This window comes from Chiloscyllium punctatum, chromosome 32 (assembly GCF_047496795.1).
Source record: "Chiloscyllium punctatum isolate Juve2018m chromosome 32, sChiPun1.3, whole genome shotgun sequence".
NCBI classification, from domain to species: Eukaryota; Metazoa; Chordata; class Chondrichthyes; order Orectolobiformes; family Hemiscylliidae; genus Chiloscyllium; species Chiloscyllium punctatum.
In genome coordinates, this window is record NC_092770.1 from 49,087,021 (window position 1) to 49,110,285 (window position 23,265).

At 41.1% G+C, this 23,265-nt stretch overlaps 1 protein-coding gene across 2 annotated transcripts in view; it reads left to right on the plus strand.

Moving 5' to 3' along the window:
* The first annotated feature begins 2,167 nt into the window (after nt 1-2,167).
* atxn10 (ataxin 10) overlaps nt 2,168-23,265 on the plus strand; it is a 215,871-nt gene continuing 194,773 nt past the window's right edge. For both annotated transcript variants that reach the window (XM_072552311.1, XM_072552312.1), the window contains exons 1-2: nt 2,168-2,352; nt 8,545-8,742. In XM_072552311.1, coding sequence (XP_072408412.1) covers nt 2,183-2,352; nt 8,545-8,742 — 368 coding nt within the window. In that variant the 5' untranslated portion in view covers nt 2,168-2,182. The remainder of the gene's footprint in view (nt 2,353-8,544; nt 8,743-23,265) is intronic.

Sequence of the window (23,265 nt, forward strand, 5' to 3'; positions counted from 1 at the left end):
ACATGTCAGAGGCCCCCTTGTAGAAGCTGGCATCATTGGAACAGATGCAAGAGAGATGGAGAAACTGGGAGAATGGAAGGTAATATTTCTAGGAAGCCAGGTATGAGGATGTATAGTCCAAATAATTGTGGGGGTCAGTGGGTTTATAGTGGATATTGATGGCCAACCTATCCCCAGAAATATAAATAGAGATGTCCTCCTAACTAACCCAGACCATGATACTATCATTGAACACTAGGCTGACTTTCAACAGCAATTTCTGTTTTTGTTTCTGATTTTCAGTAGCCATACTTCTTTGGTTTTGATTGATCCAGTAAGGAAAGGAATGTGCTGCTTGCCTTGTCCTCAACTTGCCATGGTATATTAAGCGGCAAAGGTTGGAGAGGTTGTGCATCATGCAGCAGACCACAATAAATCAGAACAAATATTTTGGTGAACATTGCAAAGATCCTCAAGAATGATCCAGGTAGTGGGAAATATTCCTTAAATATCCAATGGTCTATGCCATGACATTTGATATTGTACCATTACTTTTGTTATCATGTTGGCCATGTGTACATGGGTTGGGCACCAAAGCAATTAGCCAGGGGTTAGCAAGGAGCCCATGTCATCCATTGCCACTTTCTGGTTGTCCATAGTGGCTCAAAAGCACCTGACACAATGGACTGTTGCAGAATTATCACTGCTGCCAGAATACTGGATGTTGACATTTGTGATTTCCTTCCTCTGGTCATACACTATTAGACAATAAGCAAATGGAATCCCTTTTGTACTTCGAATTCATTTGCAATCCTTGCAAAGTGAAGGGTGTGCACTCAGTGACACATGATATCATGTCAGCAATGCTGGCAACCTTAGTCTGTCTGCTTCTTCAGCAAGAGACTTAAATGTATTTTGCATACATAGCACAGTGATGTCCCCCCCCACACACAATAAATACAGGAATGTCAAACATGGGAGGTGTTTGTAAATACCATCTGTCCCAAGAAATAACAAGTCATGTTTAAATTGTCATTGGCAATTTCCCTCATTCTGCTGCGAGGTTACAAAAAGTGGCAATTTCGGTGATGAAGCCACACAAACTATTGTTTCTCACTAAGATTGAGATTGAAAGAATTGCTTCCAGAAGACATTGTGGCAATTTAGCCTTCTGGTGAGAGTCTTTCTTCCTCTCCTCCTCTCTCTTTAAAGAGCTTCTCCAGATCTGCTGTCAAGTTGCAACCCAAGAGGGAAGTAAGCAGTCAGATCAGAATTCTTGAAATCAGGACCAATTCCTCAAGCTCTTGTTAAAACCAGCTATTGGACCCTTAGTAACTTCAAAGCAGTAAAACCCACACTTCTACAACTTAGCAAAGGTCAGTAAAAATTAATCAGCAAGTAACATGAAAGTCATGAATGATTCTTTTAATTTGTGTGCGTGTGGGGAAGAGATATATTTTCCTGAATAGCCTGTTCAGATATGTTATTACACATCTCCGGTCAGGTGCGACTTGAACCCAGGCCACCTGGCTCAGACGTTCGTGTTGCACGATCGCAGTGCAACACTAACCCTTTGTTAGGGAGGCACTGCTAATGCATGATATTCAGCTGTGTGGTAGGTTAAGACTGAATATTCGCTTAAGCATTCAAGTTGACTGCTGGCGGGGGTCTGGTGGTAAAGACCTGGGTTCAAGTCCTACCTATTCTGGAGGTTGTCATCGTAACATATCTGAACAGGTTAATTAAAAGTAAGTACAGTCTGGGGATAGGGATGGATATTATATTATCAAGTGAACGTTATGAAGTGACTGCTACCTCAACCTTCCGACTCTTCTGTGCTGCTCTCTCGGTGGTAAGACACCAACTCGATAGCAAGTGAGGCCTGTACTAACTACACTGTGCCACACATCACCTGTACTCCACAACCACCTGATGAAGGAGCAGCACTCCGAAAGTTAGTGCTTCCAAATAAACCTGTTGTGGTGTGATTTTTTTTAAACTTTCCACACATTACCCGTTTGGTTATGGGCTACCTTTCCTCTCACCAGAATAAGCGGAAACATCTAATTGGCGATCACTTGAATGTTGCGCCACTAAAGCCTCTGACGATCACTTAATTGTTCATCGAGCCTCTGGTAACTCTCACTCCCGGTACCGCCGCTTCTCGTTTCCCAGCGCTCGGGGGCGCGCACGCTCCTGCGTCATGACGTCAGCCGCTGCAATGGGCAAGATGGCGGTGAGCTGCGAATGTGTTCCTGAATTAACCGCCCGCCTCGAGGAATTAACCCGAGACTGTCAAAAGGAAGAGTTGGTGCTGGTTTCCATGACACCGATCCAGAGTTTGACCATCGCGTTCAAAGAACAGCGTAATAGGTGCGTCAGTTAGTGTTTGAACTGCATTTGTGCTTAGGCTTCAATTAAAATGCAGCCGTCTGACTAATGAGTGCCTTCAGTGAGGCTTTTGGTTTAAATTAATTAAACTTTTACCGATGCGTTTACCCAGAAAAGTTTATCTTTCGGTGGAATGTCGTCATCTGTGAATATGTTCACCACCCTCCTGCTCATGTCTTATGTTACACATTCAGTTTCCATAGAAAGTCTTCGGGAATAATTGTCTGGATGGCATCATTCGCGCTGAAATTGTAACACATAAGTCGCCTAATTGCCACAGAAGATCTCCTTACCACTCACCTCTCACTTACGGAGTTCCCAGTTCAAATCCTATTCTAGAGCTTGCGTGTCGAAATCAAAGTTGACACATCAGTGCAGTTTCTACTGTATTGCATTATTGGAGATGCCAACTTTTGGATGAGACGTCAAACTGAATGTCTATCTGCCTGTTTTGGTGCATTTAAAATGTCCCGTGGCGTTATTTTGAGGATGAACTGCGGAGTTATTCCCAGTTTCCTGATTAATGTTTATCCGTATTTCCCACTACAAATCAAAGATTATCTGGTCATTATCATTTTGCTGTTTGAGTCATAAACGTTATGAAATACAGCGGTGTGTTTTTGGTGTGGATACAACTGCAACAGAAATAGTTATTTGAAGATTGTGACTCTTAAAGTTGAGTCACCTTTCATTCTCCTTCCTCAACATTTATTCACATTTAGGTTTCTAAAATAAACCTTTGTTTTTCCAACAAAACTGATGGCAAAGTAATGTACCAAACAGAATAGTTGGAAAATGAAGTTTAATAAGATTTCCATTCTTATGTTAATTCTCTGATAAATTTGAATTTTTATTTGATTTCAGGATTACAAGTATTACAGAGACTACATGCACTTGGATATATGTAGTGCCTTTATCAAAGTAAAAGGCCCCAAGTTGCTTCAGAGATTTTATCATCAAATAAAATCTGATGTGTTAAATTATGTTAGGATATGTGAGTAAAAACTTAATCAAAAGGTAAATTTTAAGAAGAGGCATGTAGAGAGGTGGAGGGAATTCCTGAGATTAGATCTTGGGGACCTGAAATCACAACCCGAATGATGTAGTTAAGAAGATTAGGGCTGTGCAAAAAGCCAGATTTGAAGGAAGGTTATAAAGAAGACATGTGATGAGATTTTGGATGGAGTTTTAAACAGAATGCAAATCTTAAAAGTGATGTGGCCAAATCATGAGATATTTGTATTTGCCTAACACTTACATAATGTACAATTATTCCCTTTTTAACACCACTGTGAGCAATACCTACACCAAATGGACTGCAGTATTTTAAGAGGACAACTAATTACCACCTTCTCAAAAGAATTACAGATGGGCAATCACTGCTAGTCCAAGCAGTGAAGTCCAAATTCCTTGATTCAAATAAATTCCTAATAGCTTGCTGTACTTGTATAGCTTTGTCTTATATAAGTGTACCCAATTCTCTGATGTCAACCTCTACAAGTATCACAGCATTTTTAGAAAGCCTCAGCTTTTCGACCAAAGTGAATAAATATGCACTTCTCCACGATATTGTCCATCTGCTGTCTTGCTCTAAACTTACTTAATCTGTTTATTTCTCTTCTTCAGCCATTTTGAGTCTTCTCTACAGTGTACCTTTTTACCCAGCTTTGTATTATCCTCAACACTACTCTCTCTTCACCTAAATCATTAATAAAGATATATTTCAAATGGTAAAAGAATAGAAGAGAATCAATCTACCCATTCGATTCTTTTGCATTCTATTCATGTGCTTGTTTTGGAAGTGCTACAAAAGAGGTGCTTTTTCTCTGTTCGTTATTTAGTATTTATTTCCTGGAAATCCTGTTTTTGCTTTTTACCATTCTTTCCCAATTGGCTCAAAGTTACATTAGAAACAAACCAACACTAGTAATAATAAATTTATCAACCTGACATGATGTAAGTAGGTAGAAAATAAATAGCTAAAAGGTCCATGTATTGACTGAGTCAGGAATGCATACAGATTTAGAAAAAATCTAAATTCCATGTCCTATAATCCATAGCTATTTTCTGATATCACAATTTAATGTTTCATAGTTTAATCAAATGTACACATTTAATTGTATTTTGCACTACCCTAATCGAGTTTTACTTATTAAAGCTTATGTCAAGGCTTAACCTGTAACAAACTTTTGTTTTGGATATTTTCCTCAAAACAAGTGAAAGGAGTTGCTGACCACGTGTAATCTAAGCAGGTGTAGTTTTTTTAGAATTTTTCCAGAATTCATTTATGGGCATTTCTGACTGACAGTGGCAAACTGTTTCCTTCATTATGTAAGAAATTGAATGTATTTTCTTTTCCCCAAAAATATTCAAATAAGTTGGAACTTGAATTCTCAAACTTTATCGGGGTAAGCTTCACAATTCAAGTTTTGCTACAGGTAAACTACATTTATAATGAACATGTCTGGTAAGTATGTCCTTCCAGTTACGGAAGTTGTTTTCATTTACTATACTGTATGCTTATTTTCTGTAATTTGCCAATTCACATCATATCCCTGCACTGGGGCATTGAGAGTGTGTTTGCAGCCTATTCTCTAATGGCTATCTCGTTGGTCATTGCCACAAAATGCAGTCCCTCATTCGTTGATGCTGATTGAAGAATTTCCTTGTGATCATCAAATAAAGCCATGGGATTTATTATGTCCATGTAAACAGAGGCTTCTTTTGTCCTTTTGTTAAGTCCTTGCATTAAATTGACTTCCAATCTTTTCTTCAGCCAAGTTATCTGAATTTTAGCCTGTGATGTCAGTGTATTATCTCGATTTCAATGGAAAGTTCCTTGTTGAGTCTTAAGCCTTACTCAGATCCACGAACACTTTTCCTTTAGATAGTGTGTCCACAGTTTTTTCTCTTATTTCAATAGCTCTGAATGGGTCGTATGTGGTGGAAGTAATCTGTTTTGTCTTTCTGAAGGTGTCAAACCATGAATGTGAAGCTGTTGTAATTCAAATCTTTAGATATTTTGTTGCCTTAAAATGTACACTTAATTTTCAAACATTAATTCTAGTTCTAATTTTGTTCTTGTGGTCCTGTTTAATTGATACATGTAAGCTATTTCAATTTTTAAAGCAAAAAGACACTTTTTAAAAACTTTTGCTTTGAATGCAACAAAAAGTTGGCATTGGAATAGTTCACTTTTGGATCTTTGCTTAATGATTAATGAGATATAATGCTTTGATTAATGGTATTTTCTCTAAATTGTAGCTGTGTTCTCACATTTAGCCATATTAATTAAGTAAACTAAAATATATTGCAAAAGCAAGGTATATATTTTTAACACACATTTAAAATAATGTCGGTAAGTTTGTTTCAATGGATGCTGTTGATTGTGTCAGATTTCCAGCAGTAAGTTTTGTAGTTGAACTCATCTTCCTTCCATTTATTTATTTTTGCTGAGAAATCAAAACTGATATAGATACCTTCCTTCAACTAATGTTACTTAAGCATGCAATGAAGTTCTATATTTTATAACTTGATTTATTTAATTTAACTGTGTGGGGCACTCCTAAAATGAGAATTGGAATTAAGATAGTGTTCATCTAAATTTCAGGCTTCCCAATTTGATAAAATGAAAATGTATTTTGCTGTAACTTTAAGATCTTGACTCTCAAATCATCCTAAAATTTCCACATTTGTGTACAAGCATTTTAAATGCTTGCTTTTTTGTGACCTGAATTAATTTAACTTGTTTAAAAAGCTGTAGGCAGAATGGCAGCTATTTCGAGTTGAGAGGGTGGTGTCTCTGCAAAATAGAAAGCATTTTCAAGGAAAGGTTCAAAGATAGGATGCAACTCGCTTGAAAAGATTTATATGTTAATATCTTCGATGTCTTTGGAAACTAAAATATGTATGTAGATTGACACTTTATTGAGCATATATGTTATATAAGAAATCATTGGTTATGGTTGAAGGTTTTCTTTGGCATTCTGAGAAATATAGATTTTATTTCACTGCTTAATGTTGATTCATTGATTTTCCTTAAGGCTCAAGCTGAATAATAGTTAGTTTATTTTTTTCACAGCATGTGAGTATTGTATTTATTGCTCATCTTAGGTTGCTTGTGAAATGCTGGTGGTGAACTGTCATTAGTAAGACATTCAAACTTAAAATTAGATTTAGCCTTGCTAAAATTGCTACTTACACCAATGGGAAAAAAAATTCTCAAAAGTCTCAACTTACTTTCTTTACCCATCTTTGTGCCCTCAGCAAATTTAGCAATCATTCCTTCGGTTGCTTCACCTAAGTCATTTATATAAATTGAATCTCTGGCACTATGGTATACCACTGTCACATCTTGCCAACCAGAAAAAGACTTTTTATACCTACTACTTTGCTCACCAATCTTTTACCTGTGCAATATGTTACTCTCTACACCATATGTTCTTATTTTCTAAAATAGCCTTTATGACACATTTCTCTAATGTCTTCTGGAAATCTAAGCACGCTACATCCACAGGTTCCTGTTATTCAGAGAATGCATTACTTCTTCAAAAACTTTGATAAGTTGGCTAGATATGATTTCCCTTTCACTAAACAATGTTGATGCTGCCTGGTTACCTTCATCTTCTCTAAGTGCTCGGAGATAACATTTTCATTAATAGCTTCTAACATCTTCCCTATGACAGATGGTAAGTTAGCTGGCCTGCAGTTTTCTCCTTTGTCTCGTTTCCTTTTGAAATAAAGAAGTTACACTTGCTATTTTCCAATCAAATTGAACCTTCTTTGAATCTAGCGAATTTTGGAAAATAAACCAATATATCAACCATCTCCCCAACCACTTCTTTTAAGAGTCTAGGATGAATAATTCAGTCCAGAGCTCCAACTGTTAGCTCAGTACCATTTCCCTAGTGATTTTAATTTTCTTGCATTCCCCTCTTCCATTTACAGCTATTTCTAGGATGTTATTTGTATGCTGTACAGTGAAGACCAATGTAAATAAAGTATCTGTTTGATTCATTCACCATCTCCTTATTTCTATATTAATTCCACAGATTCTGACTATTAGGTGTCTATTAAAAACTTTGTTTTTAGCTAGCATTTCTTGTACTCCAATGTCATCGTCTTGACTAATCATTGTTAGTCATTCTTTTCTGTTTTTGTATTCAGTCCAACCTCCTGACCTGCCACCCATATTTGTGCACATAGAGCTTTTCTTTAAGTTTGACACCATCATAACTTTATTTTTCAGTTAATTATGAATGGTAGGCCCTCTCCTTGGAATTTTTCTTCGTGATTGGAAAACCTCTATACTGTGTATTCTGAAATATCCCCTTAAGTGTCTAAAAAGGCTCCTCTATTGATGTATCCTTTAACAAAATTTACATTCACTTTCTCTAGCTCTGCTTTTACACCCTGACAGCTGCCTTTATTTAAAATTAAGATTGAAAAATACTTGTATTTTAATGTAAAATTGAATAATATAATGATAACTCTTGCATAGAGGTACCTTCATTGTGAGGTAATTATTCTCATTGCACAGTACCAGGTCTGGAGTAACCTACTCTCTGGTTGGCAGTAGAATGTGCTGTCTAAGAAACTGGCCCAAAAACATTCTATGATCTCCTCACGTAGTTAACTTTTGTTCATCTGATCTTTTTCAGTCTATATGTAGATTCAGGATCCCCATGCTTATCCAACAAACTCCTCCTGTAACTGTACACACAAATGATTTATTGCCTTTATTGTTTTCATCTTTATCCAAATTACTGTCCTGATGAAAGGCCATCAATCTGAAATATTAACTCTTTATCAGCTTGGATGGCACCTCTCCTAAGTATATCCAAAATTTTCCACTTCTATTTTTGCACTTTCCTGTGTTATTGTGTGCCATGAATTACTGTATGGTTACAATAATCCCAGACACTGTTGTGGTGTCCTTGTGCAGGAGCTGAGGTGGACCTGTACATAATCTATTTGTCCAGACAGGAGTGATCTGAGCAACTAGGGTCACTCCACATGTCCAGAAGATTTGTTTGTTGAACGTGTAAAGGACAGACACTGAGATGCATTGGAACTGCAGTGTGATTGTCAAGAGCAATTTTAGTTCACTATAATTCAGTTATTTGCCTGAACATAGAATGTATATGACATACAGATTTTTTTTTTCTCTAACAGGAAGGAGGCAACACAACCTTTATTTGAAACTTTTGTAAACATCCTCACGGCACAGTTGACTGAGATAGAGGTATTCACTGACAATCCTGACAGTAACAGGAACAGACAACTTGAAGCTTGTTTGCGGCTCATTGCTGAGTGCTTCCGATGTCTTAGAAATGCTTGCATACAATGTGTAAAGAACCAGTCTCATGGAAGGTAATTAAAGCTAATGTTCTTTTTATAATAAAATGTGATGTGTAATTTGTACAATTGTGTGTGTTGCATTGGGAGACATGTATGTTTGCGGTTTTAGATCAGAGCTCCTGATCTCACTTGCACTGTTGTGGGATAATACATAACAGAGACAGAAGTTTTCCCATAGAATAGATGAGACTTGCTGGGAACATTCACCTGCTCTCCTTTCAGGTGAGAGCCGGGAATAGCACTGATTCCAGTGCATGGAGCATAAAAGCAAAGAAATGGGACTAAAAATACTATAGAGAAAAACTGTATCATTGGGTTGAGGAATGAAAAGCAGTTGTTCTCTCAATATTCCAAATTAAATTGAAGTTTCTTTTTAAGAGCTTATGCACATAATCATGAGCAATCCTTAAATGAATTTGTTAAATGTTCTCACTATGCACTGATAAATATAGAAACTAGGAGCAGAATTAGGCTACTCAGCCCCTCAAGCTTGCTCCACCTCTTGAGCATATTCTTGCTTTCTCCCCAGCGCCTTTGTTTCTTGAATGTATTCAGCGGCTTGGTCTACCTAGCTTGCTGTGGTAGAGAATTCCACTTTTCACTACCCTTTGTGAAAAATTATTTTCCTTGTCTCCCCTGATTCTAGACTCCCCAACCAGGCACAGCATCCTGCCTAGTTTGTCCAGCCTGTTGAAAAAAATTTTTTGTGTTGCACTCCTCTGTGGCAAATGTATCCTTTCTTAGGTAGGAATAATAAAACTGCATGCAATACTCTAGATGTGGTCTCATCAAGGCCCTGTATAACTGCAGTAAGACACCCCTACTTCTGAACTTAAATCCTTTTGCAATGAAAGTCAGTTTACCAGTTGTCTTCCTGACTGCTTGTTTCACTTTCATGGATTGGTGTGTAAGGACACGCAGATTCCTTTGTACATTCATGTTTTCCAATACAACACAATTTAAATAACATGTTTTGTTTCTGTTTTGCACACTCACGTGTATATCCATTTGTACTGCATCTTTCAACTCACTCAACTTGTCTAACTCACCTTAAAGCTGCCTCAATGCAGCTCTCAATCCTACCCAGTTTTGTGTCAACAGCAAACGTGAAAATGTGGCATTTAAATTATTATCCAAATCATTTATATAATCATGAATATGTGGGCCAAATCATTTATATAATCATGAATCCTTGAGGAATCATTTATATAATCATGAATCCTTGAGGTCATTGCCTGTCATTCAGAAAAGGACCCATTTATTTCCACCCTCTACTTAGAACATAGAACAGTGCAGCACAGGAACAGGCCCTTCAGCCCACAATGTTGTGCTGAACATGATGCAAAATTTAACCAATTCCTTCTGCTTGCTGTTGGTCCATATCCCTCTACTCCTTACATATTCAGATGCTTTTCTAAATGTCCTTTAAGCACCCTTAAAATATGTCTTCGTACAGCACAGAAACAGATCCTTCAGTCCAACTCATCCATACGGACCAGATATCCTAACCTAATCAAGTCCCATTTGCCAGCACTTGGCCTATACCCCTCTTAAAACCTTCCTATTCATATACCCCTCCAGATGCCTTTTTAAATGTTGTAATTATACCAAGCCTCCACCACTTCCTCTAGCAGCTTGTTCCATATACGCACCACCCTCTGCATGACAAAGTTACCCATTAGGTCCCTTTTAAATCTTTTCCCTCTCACCCTTATACTATGCCTTCCAGTTCTGGACGACTCCACCCCAGGGAAAAGATCTTGTCTATTTGCCCTGTCCATGCCTCTCATAATTTTATAAAACTTGATATGGTCACCTCTCAGTCTCCGACACTGTAGGGAAAATGGCCCCAGGCTTTTCAGGTTCTCCCTCTAACTCAAATCCTCTAACCCTGGCAACATCCTTGTAAATCTCTTCTGAACCCTTTCAAACTTCACAACATCCTTCCAATAGGAGGGAGACCTGAACTGCACACAATATTCCAACAGTGGCCTAACCAATGTCCTGTACGGGCGCAACATGACCTCTCAACTCCTATACTCAACCCCGATTAAACTCCATCTGCTATTTCTCTGCCTGTATCTGCAACTGATCTCTATCTTGCTATATTCTTTGATAACTTTCTATACTATCCACAAATCCACCAATCTTTGTCATCTGTAAACTTACTAACCCACCCATCTACATTTTCATCCAAGTCCTATATCGGGATGTTTGCAGAACACCACTAGTGTCCAGCCAGAAAAACACTCATCACTACCCTCTGCCTTCTATGGCAAGGCAATTCTGTGAATCCAAGAGGCCAAGTAACCATGGATGCAATGTGTCTTAAGCTTCTGAATGAGCCTAACATGAGGAACCTTGTTGAAAGCCTTATTAAACTCCATGTAGACAACAACCACTGCTCTACCCTTATCTTTGTCACCTCCTTGAAAAATTCACTCAAGTTAGTAAGACATGACCTTCCCCACACAAAGCCATGCTGACTTTCCCGAATTAGATCATGCTCTTCCAAATGCATGTAAATCCTATCCCTAAGAATTCTTTCCAATTGCTTCCTAACCACTGATGCGAGACTCACTGGACTATAGTATCCTGGGCTATCCCTATTTCCCTTCTTGAATAGAGGTACAACATTAGCTACTTGCCAGTCCCCCAGGACCTCTCCATTGTCTAGTGAGGATGCAAAGATCTTAGTCAAGACCCCAGCAATCTCCTGTCCTGCCTCTGTCAACAACCTGGGGTAGATACCATCGGGCCTTGGGGTCTTATTCACTTAATGCTCTTTAAGAGACTCAAAATCCCTTCCTTCTTGATCTCAAAATGCTCTAGCGTATTTGCATGCTCCACACTAATCTCCCTATCCTCCATATCATTCTCCTGGGTGATTACTGATGATAAGTACTCATTTAGGATCTCACCCACATCCTCTGCCTCCAAGCACAAGTTCCCTTCTTTATCCTTGAGTGGTCCTGTCTTCTCCCTAATTTTTAGTTTGTTTTTAATGTATGTGTAGAATACTTTGGAATTCTCTTTAACCCTTGCCAAGGTAATTTCATTGCTACTTCTTGCTTTTTCTAATTCCCAGCTTGAGTTCCTTCCCTGCTTTTGTTTATATTCCTCACATGCCCTGTCTGATTTTAGCTTAATAAACCTTAGATGTGCTTTCTTTCCTTTTGAGAGTCAGAGCACAGCAGGTCAGGCAGCATCTAAGGAGCAGGAGAATCGATGTTTCGACCATAAGCCCTTCATCAGGAATGAGGCTTGTGGATTGGGGCTGAGAGATAAATGGGAGGGTTGGGGGGGCTATTGGGGGGAGGTGGATGGAGGGGAGGGAGAAGGTGGTAGGTCAGAGGGTGCAATGATGGATGGGTCCGGAGGATGGTGCCGAGTTGGAGACTTGGGACTGGGATAATTTGGGGGAGAGGGGAAATGAGGAAGCTGTTGAAATCCCCATTTATTCCATGTGGTTGCAGAGTTCCAAGGCCGAATATGAGGCGTTCCTCCTTCAGGCGTCGGGTGGTAATGGTTTGGCGATGGAGGCGGCCCAGGACCTGCAAGTCCTTGACAGAGTGGGAAGGGGAGTTGAAGTGTTCAGCCACAGTGTGGTAGGGTTGGTGGATGTGGGTACCCAAAGATGTTATCTGAAATGTTCTGCAAGAAAGCATCCTATCTCCCTGATGTAGAGGTAACCACACCAGGTGCAACAGATGCAGTAGATAACATTGGTAGAGGTACATGTGAATTTCTCACGAATGCGAAGGATTCCTTGGGGCCTTGGATGGAGGTGAGGGGAGTGGTATAGGCGCAGGTTGTGCACTTTCTGCGGTGGCAGGGAAAGATACCAGGAGTGGGGTGTGGACTGGTGGTAGGTGTGGACCTGACAAGGGAGTTGTGAAGGGTTTTTGGAACTCTGATAGGGGTGGGGTCCGTTTGGAGATGGCGGAAGTGGCGGAGGATGATGCGTTGTATGCAGAGGTTGGTGGGGTGGAAGGTGAGGACCGGAGGGGGGGTTCTGTCCTTTGTTGCGTTGGGAGGGATGGGGTTCAAGGGTGGTGGTATGTGAAGTGGAGGAGATACGCTGGAGAGCTTCGTCGACACATGGGAAGGGAAGTTGCGATCATGGAAGAAGGAGGCCATCTGGAACTTTGGGGTTAACTGAAGGGTCTGTTTCCATGCTGTACATCTCTATGACTCTATGGTCATCCTGGGAACAGATGTGGCAGAGGCGGAGCAATTGGGCTCTGGCATTTTTACAGGAGGTAGGGTGGGAGAAAGTGTAGTCTAGGTAGCTGTGGGAGTCGGGCTTGTAGTATATATCTGTGGTTAGTCAGTCATCAGAGAGGATGATGGAGAGGTCTGGGAAGGGGAGAGAGGTTGCCGAGATGGTCCAAGTGAATTTAAGGTCTGGGTGGAAGGTGTTGGTAAAGTTAATGAACTGTTCACCCTCCTCATAGGAGCATGAGGTGGTGCTGATAAAGTTGTTAATGTAGCGGAGGAAGAGGTGGGTGGTGTTGCCGGTGTAACTGTGGAAGATGGACTGTTCTCCATATTCGACAAACAGGCAGGCATAGCTGGGTCCCATGGCTACCCATTTGGTTTGGAGGAAGTGGAGGATTGGAAGGAGAAGTTGTTGAGGGTGAGGGCCAGTTCAGTCAGGTGGATGAGGATGTCGGTTGAAGGGTACTGGTTGGGATGGCGAGAGAAGAAGAAACAGAGGGCTTGGAGACCTTTGTCGTGGTGGATTGATGTGTATAGGGACTAGATATCCAGGATGAAAATGAGGCGTTGGGGGCTGGGGAACCAAAAATCTTGGAGGAAGTGAAGGGCATGGGTGGTGTTACGAACGTAGGTGGGGAGTTCCTGGACTAAGGGGGACAGGACAGTATCTAGGTAGGAAGAGATGAATTCGGTGGGACAGGCACAGGCTGAGACAATGGGTTGACCGGTTTGTGAATCTTAGGAAGGAGGTAGAATCAGGCAGTGGGGTGTTCATGGACAATGAGGTTGCAGGCTGTGGATGGGAGATTCCAAGAGGTGATGAGGTTGTGGATGATCTGGGAGATGATGCTTTGGTGATGGGAGGTAAGGTTGTGATCAAAGGGACAATAGGAGGAGGTGTCTGCGAGTTGGCGCCTGGCTTCAGCGTTTAGAGGTCAGTGCACCACACTACGACTGCACCCCTCTTGTCTGCAGGTTTGATGGTGAGGTTGATGTTGGAAAGGAGAGAGAGGATGGCTGCACGTTGTGAGGACAAGAGGTTGGAGTGGGTGAGGTGATTGACTGCCTCAACCTGTCTAATGTCACAATAGCAGTTTGAAATGAAGGGGTCAAGGGCGGGTAATAGGCTAGCACGAGGTGTCCAGGTGGATAGAGTGTGTTGGATGCAGGAGAAGGGGTCCTTGGTGGGTGGGCGGGTGTTTTGGTTAAAAACGGAGGCAGCAGACGAAACGTTCAAGGCTGTAGCTTGTGTCAAACTCATTAATCTGGGACTGTAGAGGGATAAAGGTGAGACCTTTACTGAGGACTGTGAGGGGGAGGTCTGGGGGAATGGTGAAGTCACGTTAGGGATGGGAGCTAGGACCTAGAATGGGGCTGGAGTTTGAGGTGGGGGTGGGGGTTAGAGACAGTTACGTGTGTGTGGTAATAGGGGCTGTAGTGACATCATGGAAGTGTTGCTCACAAAGGGGGCGGAAGTAGTGCTTATGGCTATGTTAATGGAGGCGGAAGTGGCGTTGTGGGCGGCGAGGGCAACGTTACTGTTGGGTACTCGGCTGCTGACATTACTGGCGACAAAAGTGACATCAATGATCGAGCCTTCCAGCAGCGTGGAAGTGACTGCTGCGGCAGCAACTGCGGGGATGGAAGTGATGTTCAAGGTAGCTATCGTGTATGCGCGAATGAATCTCGCGGTGCAGGTGGATCCTGCTGCGGTAGCCTTCTCTGCAGTTGCGGACGTGGTTGGGTGTACGGCGATCTCCGTGGTGTGGTCGGCATTGGCTGCGGGCAGTGCGGCAGCGTGGGGGCGGAAATGACATCATCGATTGCCCCGACAGTCGTGGAAGGAGCGACTGCATGGTTAATAGCCTCTGGGCAGTTCGAGAGGCCAGGACAAGGTTCTGGAAGGTTCAAGCACCCCTGTGTATGGAGGGAAGTACATGAAAATTTGTTTAGCTTATGTTTTTTTATGTCCAATGCAGTAGAGGAATACCATTTTGAGCATATGAATCCTTCTGAGGATGTAGAAATACAGAGGTCCGCTGCAGGTCTGGGAAAGTGTGGCTCCGAGCTGAGGCAGGACTGACTGCAGGTAGAATAGATGGCAGCACATGGCTGATAGCATGGAGCGGAGGATCTGGAAAGAGAATCGTTGTTGAAGGTTTCGGATTTGTAGTGTGTACTGGGTATCCTGTTCAGGTCTAAACTGGGTTGATCAGAATGTGTTCCGGAGTCCATATGGGATCAGACGGTTCCCTAGGCAGGAACTGAGGAAGGAGATGAGGCTGTGGTAGCGAGTTTGCTTGAAGACGAGGCTGAAGAGCTTCAGGGCAGAGGAGAGGACTTGGGGTGTACAGTGAGACAGGGCCTCACTGAGATCTTTGTAGAGGGTGGAGGAGAATTTCTTCAAGGTAGGCATCCTTGGAAGAGGCTTCGCAGTAAGGTTGAAACCAGCTAGGAGAAATTGAGGACTTTTTTCCTCTAAATTCACAAACTCCTTCGTTATCCTTACTTTGCCATCCTTGTCCTTCCTCCTTATTGGAACATGCTGAACCTGAACTCTGATCAGCAGTTCTTTAAACTCCCACATCTCAGGTGTGGATTTGCCTGAAAACCACTCCTCCCAATTAACGCTCCCTAGCTCCTGCCTAATACTGATGTAATTTGCCCTTCCCCCAAGGCAAAAAAAATGGTTAAGACTAAAATTGGGCCCTTGAAGACAGAAACAGGGGAATATATTACGGGGAACAAAGAAATGGCAGAAGAATTGAATAGGTACTTCAGATCTGTGTTGACTGGGGAAGACACAAGCAATCTCCCTGAGGTAACAGTGGCTGAAGGACTTGAACTTAAGGGAATTTATATTTGCCAGGAATTGGTGTTGGAGCGACTGTTAGGTCTGAAGGTTGATAAGTCCCTGGGGCCTGATTGTCTACATCCCAGGGTACTGAAGGAGGTGGCCCGAGAAATCGTGGATGCGTTGGTGATTATTTTCCAGAGTTCGATAGATTCGGGATCAGTTCCTGCGGATTGGAGGATGGCTAATGTTATACCACTTTTTAAGAAAGGTGGGAGAGAGAAAATAGAAAATCATAGACCAGTTAGTCTGACCTCAGTGGTGGGAAAGATGCTGGAGTCTATTATAAAGGATGAAATTACGACACATCTGGATATTAGTAACCGGATAGGTCACAGTCAGCATGGATTTATGAAGGGGAAATCATGCTTGACTAATCTGGAATTTTTTGAGGATGTAATTCTGAAGATGGACGAGGGAGATCCAGTAGATGTAGTGTACCTGGACTTTCAGAAAGCTTTTGATAAAGTCCCACATAGGAGGTGAGTGAGCAAAATTAGGGCGCATGGCATTGGGGGCAAAGTACTGACTTGGATTGAAAGTTGGTTGGCTGACAGGAAACAAAGAGTAGTGATAAACGGCTCCATTTCGGAATGGCAGGCAGTGAGCAGTGGGGTACCGCAGGGATCCGTGCTGGGACCGCAGCTTTTTACAATATATATTAATGATATAAAAGATGGTATTAGTAACAACATTAGCAAATTTGCTGATGATACTAAGCTGGGTGGCAGGGTGAAATGTGAGGAGGATGTTAGGAGATTACAGGGTGACCTGGACAGGTTAGGTGAATGGTCAGATGCAGTTTAATGTGGATAAATGTATGGTTATCCACTTTGGTGGCAAGAACAAGAAGACAGATTACTATCTAAATTGAATCAATTTAGGTAAAGGGGCAGTACAAAGAGATCTGGGTGTTCTTGTACACCAGTCAATGAAGGTAAGCATGCAGGTACAGCAGGTAGTGAAGGAGGCTAATAGCATGCTGGCCTTCATAACAAGAGGGATTGAGTATAGAAACAGAGGTTCTTCTGCAGCTGTACATGGCCCTGGTGAGACCACACCTGGAGTATTGTGTGCAGTTCTGGTCTCCAAATTTGAGGAAAGACATTCTGGCTATTGAGGGAGTGCAGCGTAGGTTTACGAGGTCAATTCCTGGAATGGCGGAACTACCTTACGCTGAAAGACTGGAGTAACTGGGCTTGTATATCCTTGAGTTTAGAAGACTGAGAGGGAATCTGATTGAGAATATAAGACTATTCAAGGATTGGACACTATGGAGGCAGGAAACATGTTTCCGCTGATGGGTGAGTGCCGAACCAGAGGACACAGCTTAAAAATAGGGGGTAGACCATTTAGTACCTACCTGCAAGGTCCTGACTTATCCTTATTCATAGCTATCTTAAAACTTAAGAGGTTGTGATCACTGTTTCCAAAATGCTCTCCCACAGAAAGGTCAGTCATCTGGCCAGACTCATTAGCTGACCCAAGGTCCAGTATGCCCCCTCCTGTAGTTGGATTATCCACATAAGGTTTCAAGATGCATTTAAAATTTTTTTCTCCAACCATGTCTCTTGTTCTAAGGGTGTTCTAGTCAATATTGGGAAAGTTAAAGTCACCCACTGTGACAACCCTGTTGTTATTACATCCTTCCATAATCTACCTGCATATTTGTTCCTTAATGTCTCGGTGGCTGTTGGGGATCCTGTAATATAATCCTATAAGAGTGATTGTACCCACTCTACACATACTGCCTCAGTGGACGAGCCCTCCAGTATACCCTTTGTGAGTGCAGATGTGATATTCTCCCTAAGTAATATTGCAACTCCACAGCTCTCAATCTTGGCTAAAACAATGAAACCTTAGAAAGTTGAACACCCAGTTCTGTCCCTCTCTCAACCAAGTCTCTGTAATGGCCACAACGAGATAGTCCCAGGTACTGATTTAGGCTCTAAGCTCATCTGCCTTACCTATAATACTCTTTGCATTGAAGTAAACACACTTCAATCCATTAGTATCATTGTGCTCATTTACCTGTCTCTGCCTGTCCTTTCTTTCTGAATTACTGGTCCTAATATCTACCTTGCCCTCAATCCCACCACTTGCTGACTTGCTGCTCTCGTTCCCAGCCCCTGCCAGTTTAAACCCTAGTTTAAACCCTTGTGAATAGTAGTAGCAAACCTCATAAATCATGAATAACTGGGGCCCAAGCCAAATCCTTGAGGAACCTAACTAGTCACTGCCTGCCATTCAGAAAACGACCCATTCATTTCCACCTTCTACTTCTTGACTGTCAACTAATTCTTGATTCATGCTAACATATTATCCCTTAACATTTGCCCTAAGTTTGTTGACTAACCTCTTGTGACCGATCTTATCTAAATCCATATATGCTGCATCTACTCTACTGGTTCTCCCTTACTTATGCTATTAGTTAATCAGCAAGAACTCCAGAAGATTTATTAGCATGATTTGCCTTTCATAAAACAATGCTGGTTTTGTTCAGTCCTGTTACGGTTTTCCAAATATTCTGTTTTCATGTCTTTTATGTTAGACTGTCATGTTTTCCCCAGTACTGATGTGAGGCTTTCCGGTCAGTAATTCAATTTGTTTCCTTTTTTTAAAAATAGTGGGGTTACCTTTGCCATTCTTCAATCTAAAGGAACTACTCCAGAGTTCATAGAGTTTTGGAAAAAGACCTCTAATGCATCCAATATTTCCAAGACTGCTTCCTTTTGTACTCTGCTAAAGACGCAGAGTGAAAGAATGAACTGGATTTGTTGACAAATTAGGTCTCCAGAGAGTGAAAATCAGAGTATGATGCTAATATCGCACAGCCATACCTGTTCATGCCCAATATAGTGTTGATGATCGTAGTGCACACCGCCTTCTTACAAGATTGAGGACTGCCATCTGTATTGTGCTTGTGCAGTGAGGTCTAATGCAATATATACATGACATTTTCAGGGGATTGGTAATTATCTATACTTTAATATCAAATTGGTGGCCAATTACATCATTTAGGAATTAGTTTGGTTAGAACTTCTATCTTTGCCCTTGGGAGAAAGAGGACCAGAGAGAGCAAGGAAATCCCAATCGAGCACAGATCAACAAGGCCATTTTTGCACATTTATCAGTAGAAAGTGAGATTTGAAAAGGAGGTACAAATGCCAAGAGAGATGGTCTACGGAATGGAAGAATAAACTTGTTCTGTAGACAAGCTGTCTATTTACAGAATGTAAACCCTAGTTATAAAAAGAAACAATGCTGGAGGAATTTGTTGCTCTTGGATACAGTTTTATTTAATTAAATATCACAGCTGCCTTTCAAATTAAGAACATTGTTACCAAATGGAATGTCTTCATTCCCATATTTCTGTCTCAACCCCGTTTGGAGGTAGTGATTAGTTCCATCTGTGTGTATCTAATTTTATTCATGTTGCTTGATTGGGTGTGTCATGTTGGGACAGTCTGGTTTTGATTGCCTTGTATAGAAGATTTGCATTGCCTATGAATGAGAATGATCCATTCAGCCTGACTAAAAAGGTTAAGTATAGTATTAGATTAAAAGAAGAGACATCTAGTCATAGAATCATACAGCACGGAAACGTAACATGTCCTTTGGTCCAACCAGTCCATGCCGACCATAATCCCAAATCAAACTAGTCCCACCTGCCTGCACTTGATTCATATATGTGGAAACATTTCTTATTCATGTACTTAACTAAATGTCTTGTAAACATTGTAACTGTACCTGCATCCACCACTTCCTCTGGAAATCTGTTCTGCACACGAAGTATTCTCTGTGTAAAATGAAAATGACCTGCATGTCTTTTATAAATCTTTTTCCTCGTATCTTAAAAAATGCCTCCTAGTCTTTAAATCCCCCACCCTAGGAAGAAGACACCTGCCCTTCATGTTATTGATATCCCTCATGATTTTGTACACCTCTATAAGGCCACCTCCCAATCTCTTAAACTCAATTGAAAAAGGTCCCATCCTATCCAGCCTCTCCTTGTAACTCAAACCCTCTATTCCTGGCAATATCCTGGTAAATCTTTTCTGAACCCTCTCCAGCTTACATGATCAAGGAGGCTAATAAACCTGGCTTTTGGGAACGTTCTGGAAGTCAACAAAGGATGATCAAAAAATTGATTTGAAGGTTAATAAAATGACAGTATACTAACAAAACAACATTAAAATGTGTAAGAGCTTTATAAGTATGTCAAATGAAATAGAACAGTAAATGAAAATTAGTGGGTTATCCAGAAGTTGAGACTGGAACAATTATAATGGGGAATAAATAAATGCAGAGATGTTGAAGAACATACAGGAAAGAATATTAAATGATGTGGAAAAGCAATATAATGAGAATAAGGAATTTATAGTCGTTATTATTTGTAAAGAAAATGTATTGGAGAATTTACAGCTTGTTTTGCCATAACGCAGCAGTTGTGTTCCTCTGCAACCTTTTAAGCTCAGCGAGCTGACTTACATACTTATCACCAACCTGAGCTACAAATCTTCTAAAACATCGCTAGCATTAAGTAGAATAATAGTGGAGATTTGGATTTTATATCTACATTGCTAGTTACATCCTCAAAAATGTCTATAAAAGCACATCAACTGCTGAGTTTTTTTTGTACTTTAGATTCTCTAAATGTTTTGTGCCAGATACCTTAACAATGGATTCCAGCATTTTCCCGATGGAAAATGTCAGGTGTACAGCCCTGCAAGTTCCCAATTTAATGTCTTTCTCATTTGTTGGAGATCAAATTTAAATTGCTTAAATTTGAAAGACGAACCATATATTAAGAAGCAGCATCTACTGGAATTTCAAGGAGGAATGCTAGGAAATGGTAAAATTATATTAAGGAATCAAAGTAAAATGAAGTTATCCACACAGTAAGTGTGTATTTATTTTAATGGTAACAACTAGTTTTCAGAGTTACAGAATGGCAAGTCAGCTGGGACAAGTGGAGCATACTTTCTGTGATGTGTGTGAAATCATGGACACACTGATATTACAGAAAAACACATCTGCAGGAAGTGTTACCCGCTACGTGTGCTTAAGCTCTGGGTTTTGAAACTGTAACTGGAGTCATTATTGTGCATCCAAGAGGCAGAGGACTACATGATAGCACCTATAGGGAATACACGCTTTAAATTAGAAATGTCCACAGTGGAGGGAATGAGTGACTGCAAGGCAAATGAAAAAAGCTGTGCAGTTAGTGCAGGAGTTCCCGTAGTCTACCATGCCTGTCAATTGATATTTCATTTTGGAAACTAAAATGATGGTGATGGTTCCTCAGGGGGGTGTAGAAGGATAAAGCTTGGAAGGTCAACAGCGATAGGGGATTCAAGGAATCCGATAACATTTCTGCACCATGGAACCTGACTCCAAGATGGTCTGTTGTCTCCCCAGTCAAGAATGTTGGAAAGCAGTCACAGGACATCTTTCTCTGGGAAAGGATTAGCCAGAGGTTGTGGTCCACATTGGTATCAATGACATAAGTAGGAAGTAAGATGAGGTCTTGATAGAAGAATTCAAGGAATTAGAAAGGAAATCTAAAAGTAGGGTGCAAATGCAGTGATTTCATGCTACCCGTTGTGCCATGTACTAGTGAGTACGAGAACAGGAGGATTGATCAATTGAACACCTGAAAGGAGAACATTAGATTTCTGAGGCATTGGAAACAATCTGAAGCAGGTGGCACCTGTGCAAACTGCATAGGTTATGTATTAAAGGGCTTGGGCTAATTTTCTCACAGGAAAATTTGCTTGTGTTGTTGCAGTTAGTTTAAACTATCTTGCCATAGGAGATGGAAACCTGAGGGGTAGCCCATATTGGAACAGAGTTAAGCTGGTGACAAGAAGTAGAAAAGCTGTAAGGAAGATTATAAGACAGGAGAAATAAAGCCAAGTGTTGAAGTATACTTCAAATGCAGAATGATATCAAAAAACAATGTCGTCATTTAGTCACAGAGATATACAGGGTACAGCATGGAAATAGATCATTTAGTCCAACTCCTCCATGGTGATCGGACATGCTAAATACATCTGGTTCCATTTTCGAACGTTTGGCCCATATCCCTCTAAACCCTTCCTTTCCATATATGCTTCCAGATGCGTTTTAAGTGTTGTAATTATACCGACCTCCACCATTTCCTCTGGCAGCTCATTCTACACATCACCCTTTGCGTGAAAGGGTTGCCCTTTAGGTCCCTTTTAAATCTTTCTCCACTCACCTTAAACCTATGCCCTCTAATTTTGGACTCCCCTACCCCAGGATAAAGATCTTATCTATTTACCCTATCCATGCCCCTCATGATTTTATGCACCCCTTTCAGGTCATCCCTCAGTCTCTGCTCCAGGAAAAATAGCCCCACCTATTCAGCCTCTTTCTGTAGCTCAAACTCTTCAACCCTAGCAACATCCTTGTAAATATGTTCTGAACCTTTTCAAGTTTTGTGACATTCTTCCTATAGCAGGGAGACCAGAACTGCGTACAATATTCCAACAGTGGCCTAACCAATGTCCTGTACAGCCGCAACATGACCTCCCAACTCCTATACTCAATGCACTGACCAATAAAGGCAAACTTACTAAACTGCTATCCTATCTTTCTATGCCTGTACTGTGAACCTGCACTCCAAGGTCTCATTGCTCAGCAACACTCCTCAGGACCTTACCATTAACTGTATAAGTTCAGTCCTGATATGTCTTTCTAAAATGCAGTGCCTCACATTTACCTAAATTAAACTCCACTTGCCACTCTTTGGCCCAGTGGCCAGTCTAATCAAGATCCCATTGTACTCTGAGGTAACCTTCACTGTCCGCTACACTGCCAATTTTGGTGTCATCTGCAAATTTACTAACCATACCTCCTATGTTCACTTCCAAATCATTTATATAAATGATGAAAAGCAGTGGACCTAGCACCGATCCTTGTGCAATAATAATTTCACTAAAGATCCTCAGACAGCACCTTCCAAACCTATGATCACTTTCATCTAGATGGGCAAGGGCAGCAGATACATGGCAACACCACCACTTCAAGTTCCCATCCAAATCACTTACCATCCTGACTTGGAAATATATTGCTGTTCCTTCACTGTCACTGGATCAAAATCCTGGAATACCCTCCCTACTGGCATTGTGGGTCAACCCATAGTGGGTGGACTGCAGTGGTTCAAGAAGGCAGCTCACCGCCACCTTCTCAAGGGCAACTAGGGATGGGCATTAAATGTTGGCCAGCCACCGACACCCACATTCAACAAATGAATAAAAAAAAATCTACAAGCGCAAATTGTGGTCAATGATAATACAACTGTCATTGCAAAAATATGGCCACATGGCAATCGGGACTGGGAACTGGATATTTACGGATATTTTGCATTTAGGAAGGATAGACATACAGGAAAAGGAAGCAAAGTTGTGTTGATAATACAAGATGGAATCAGA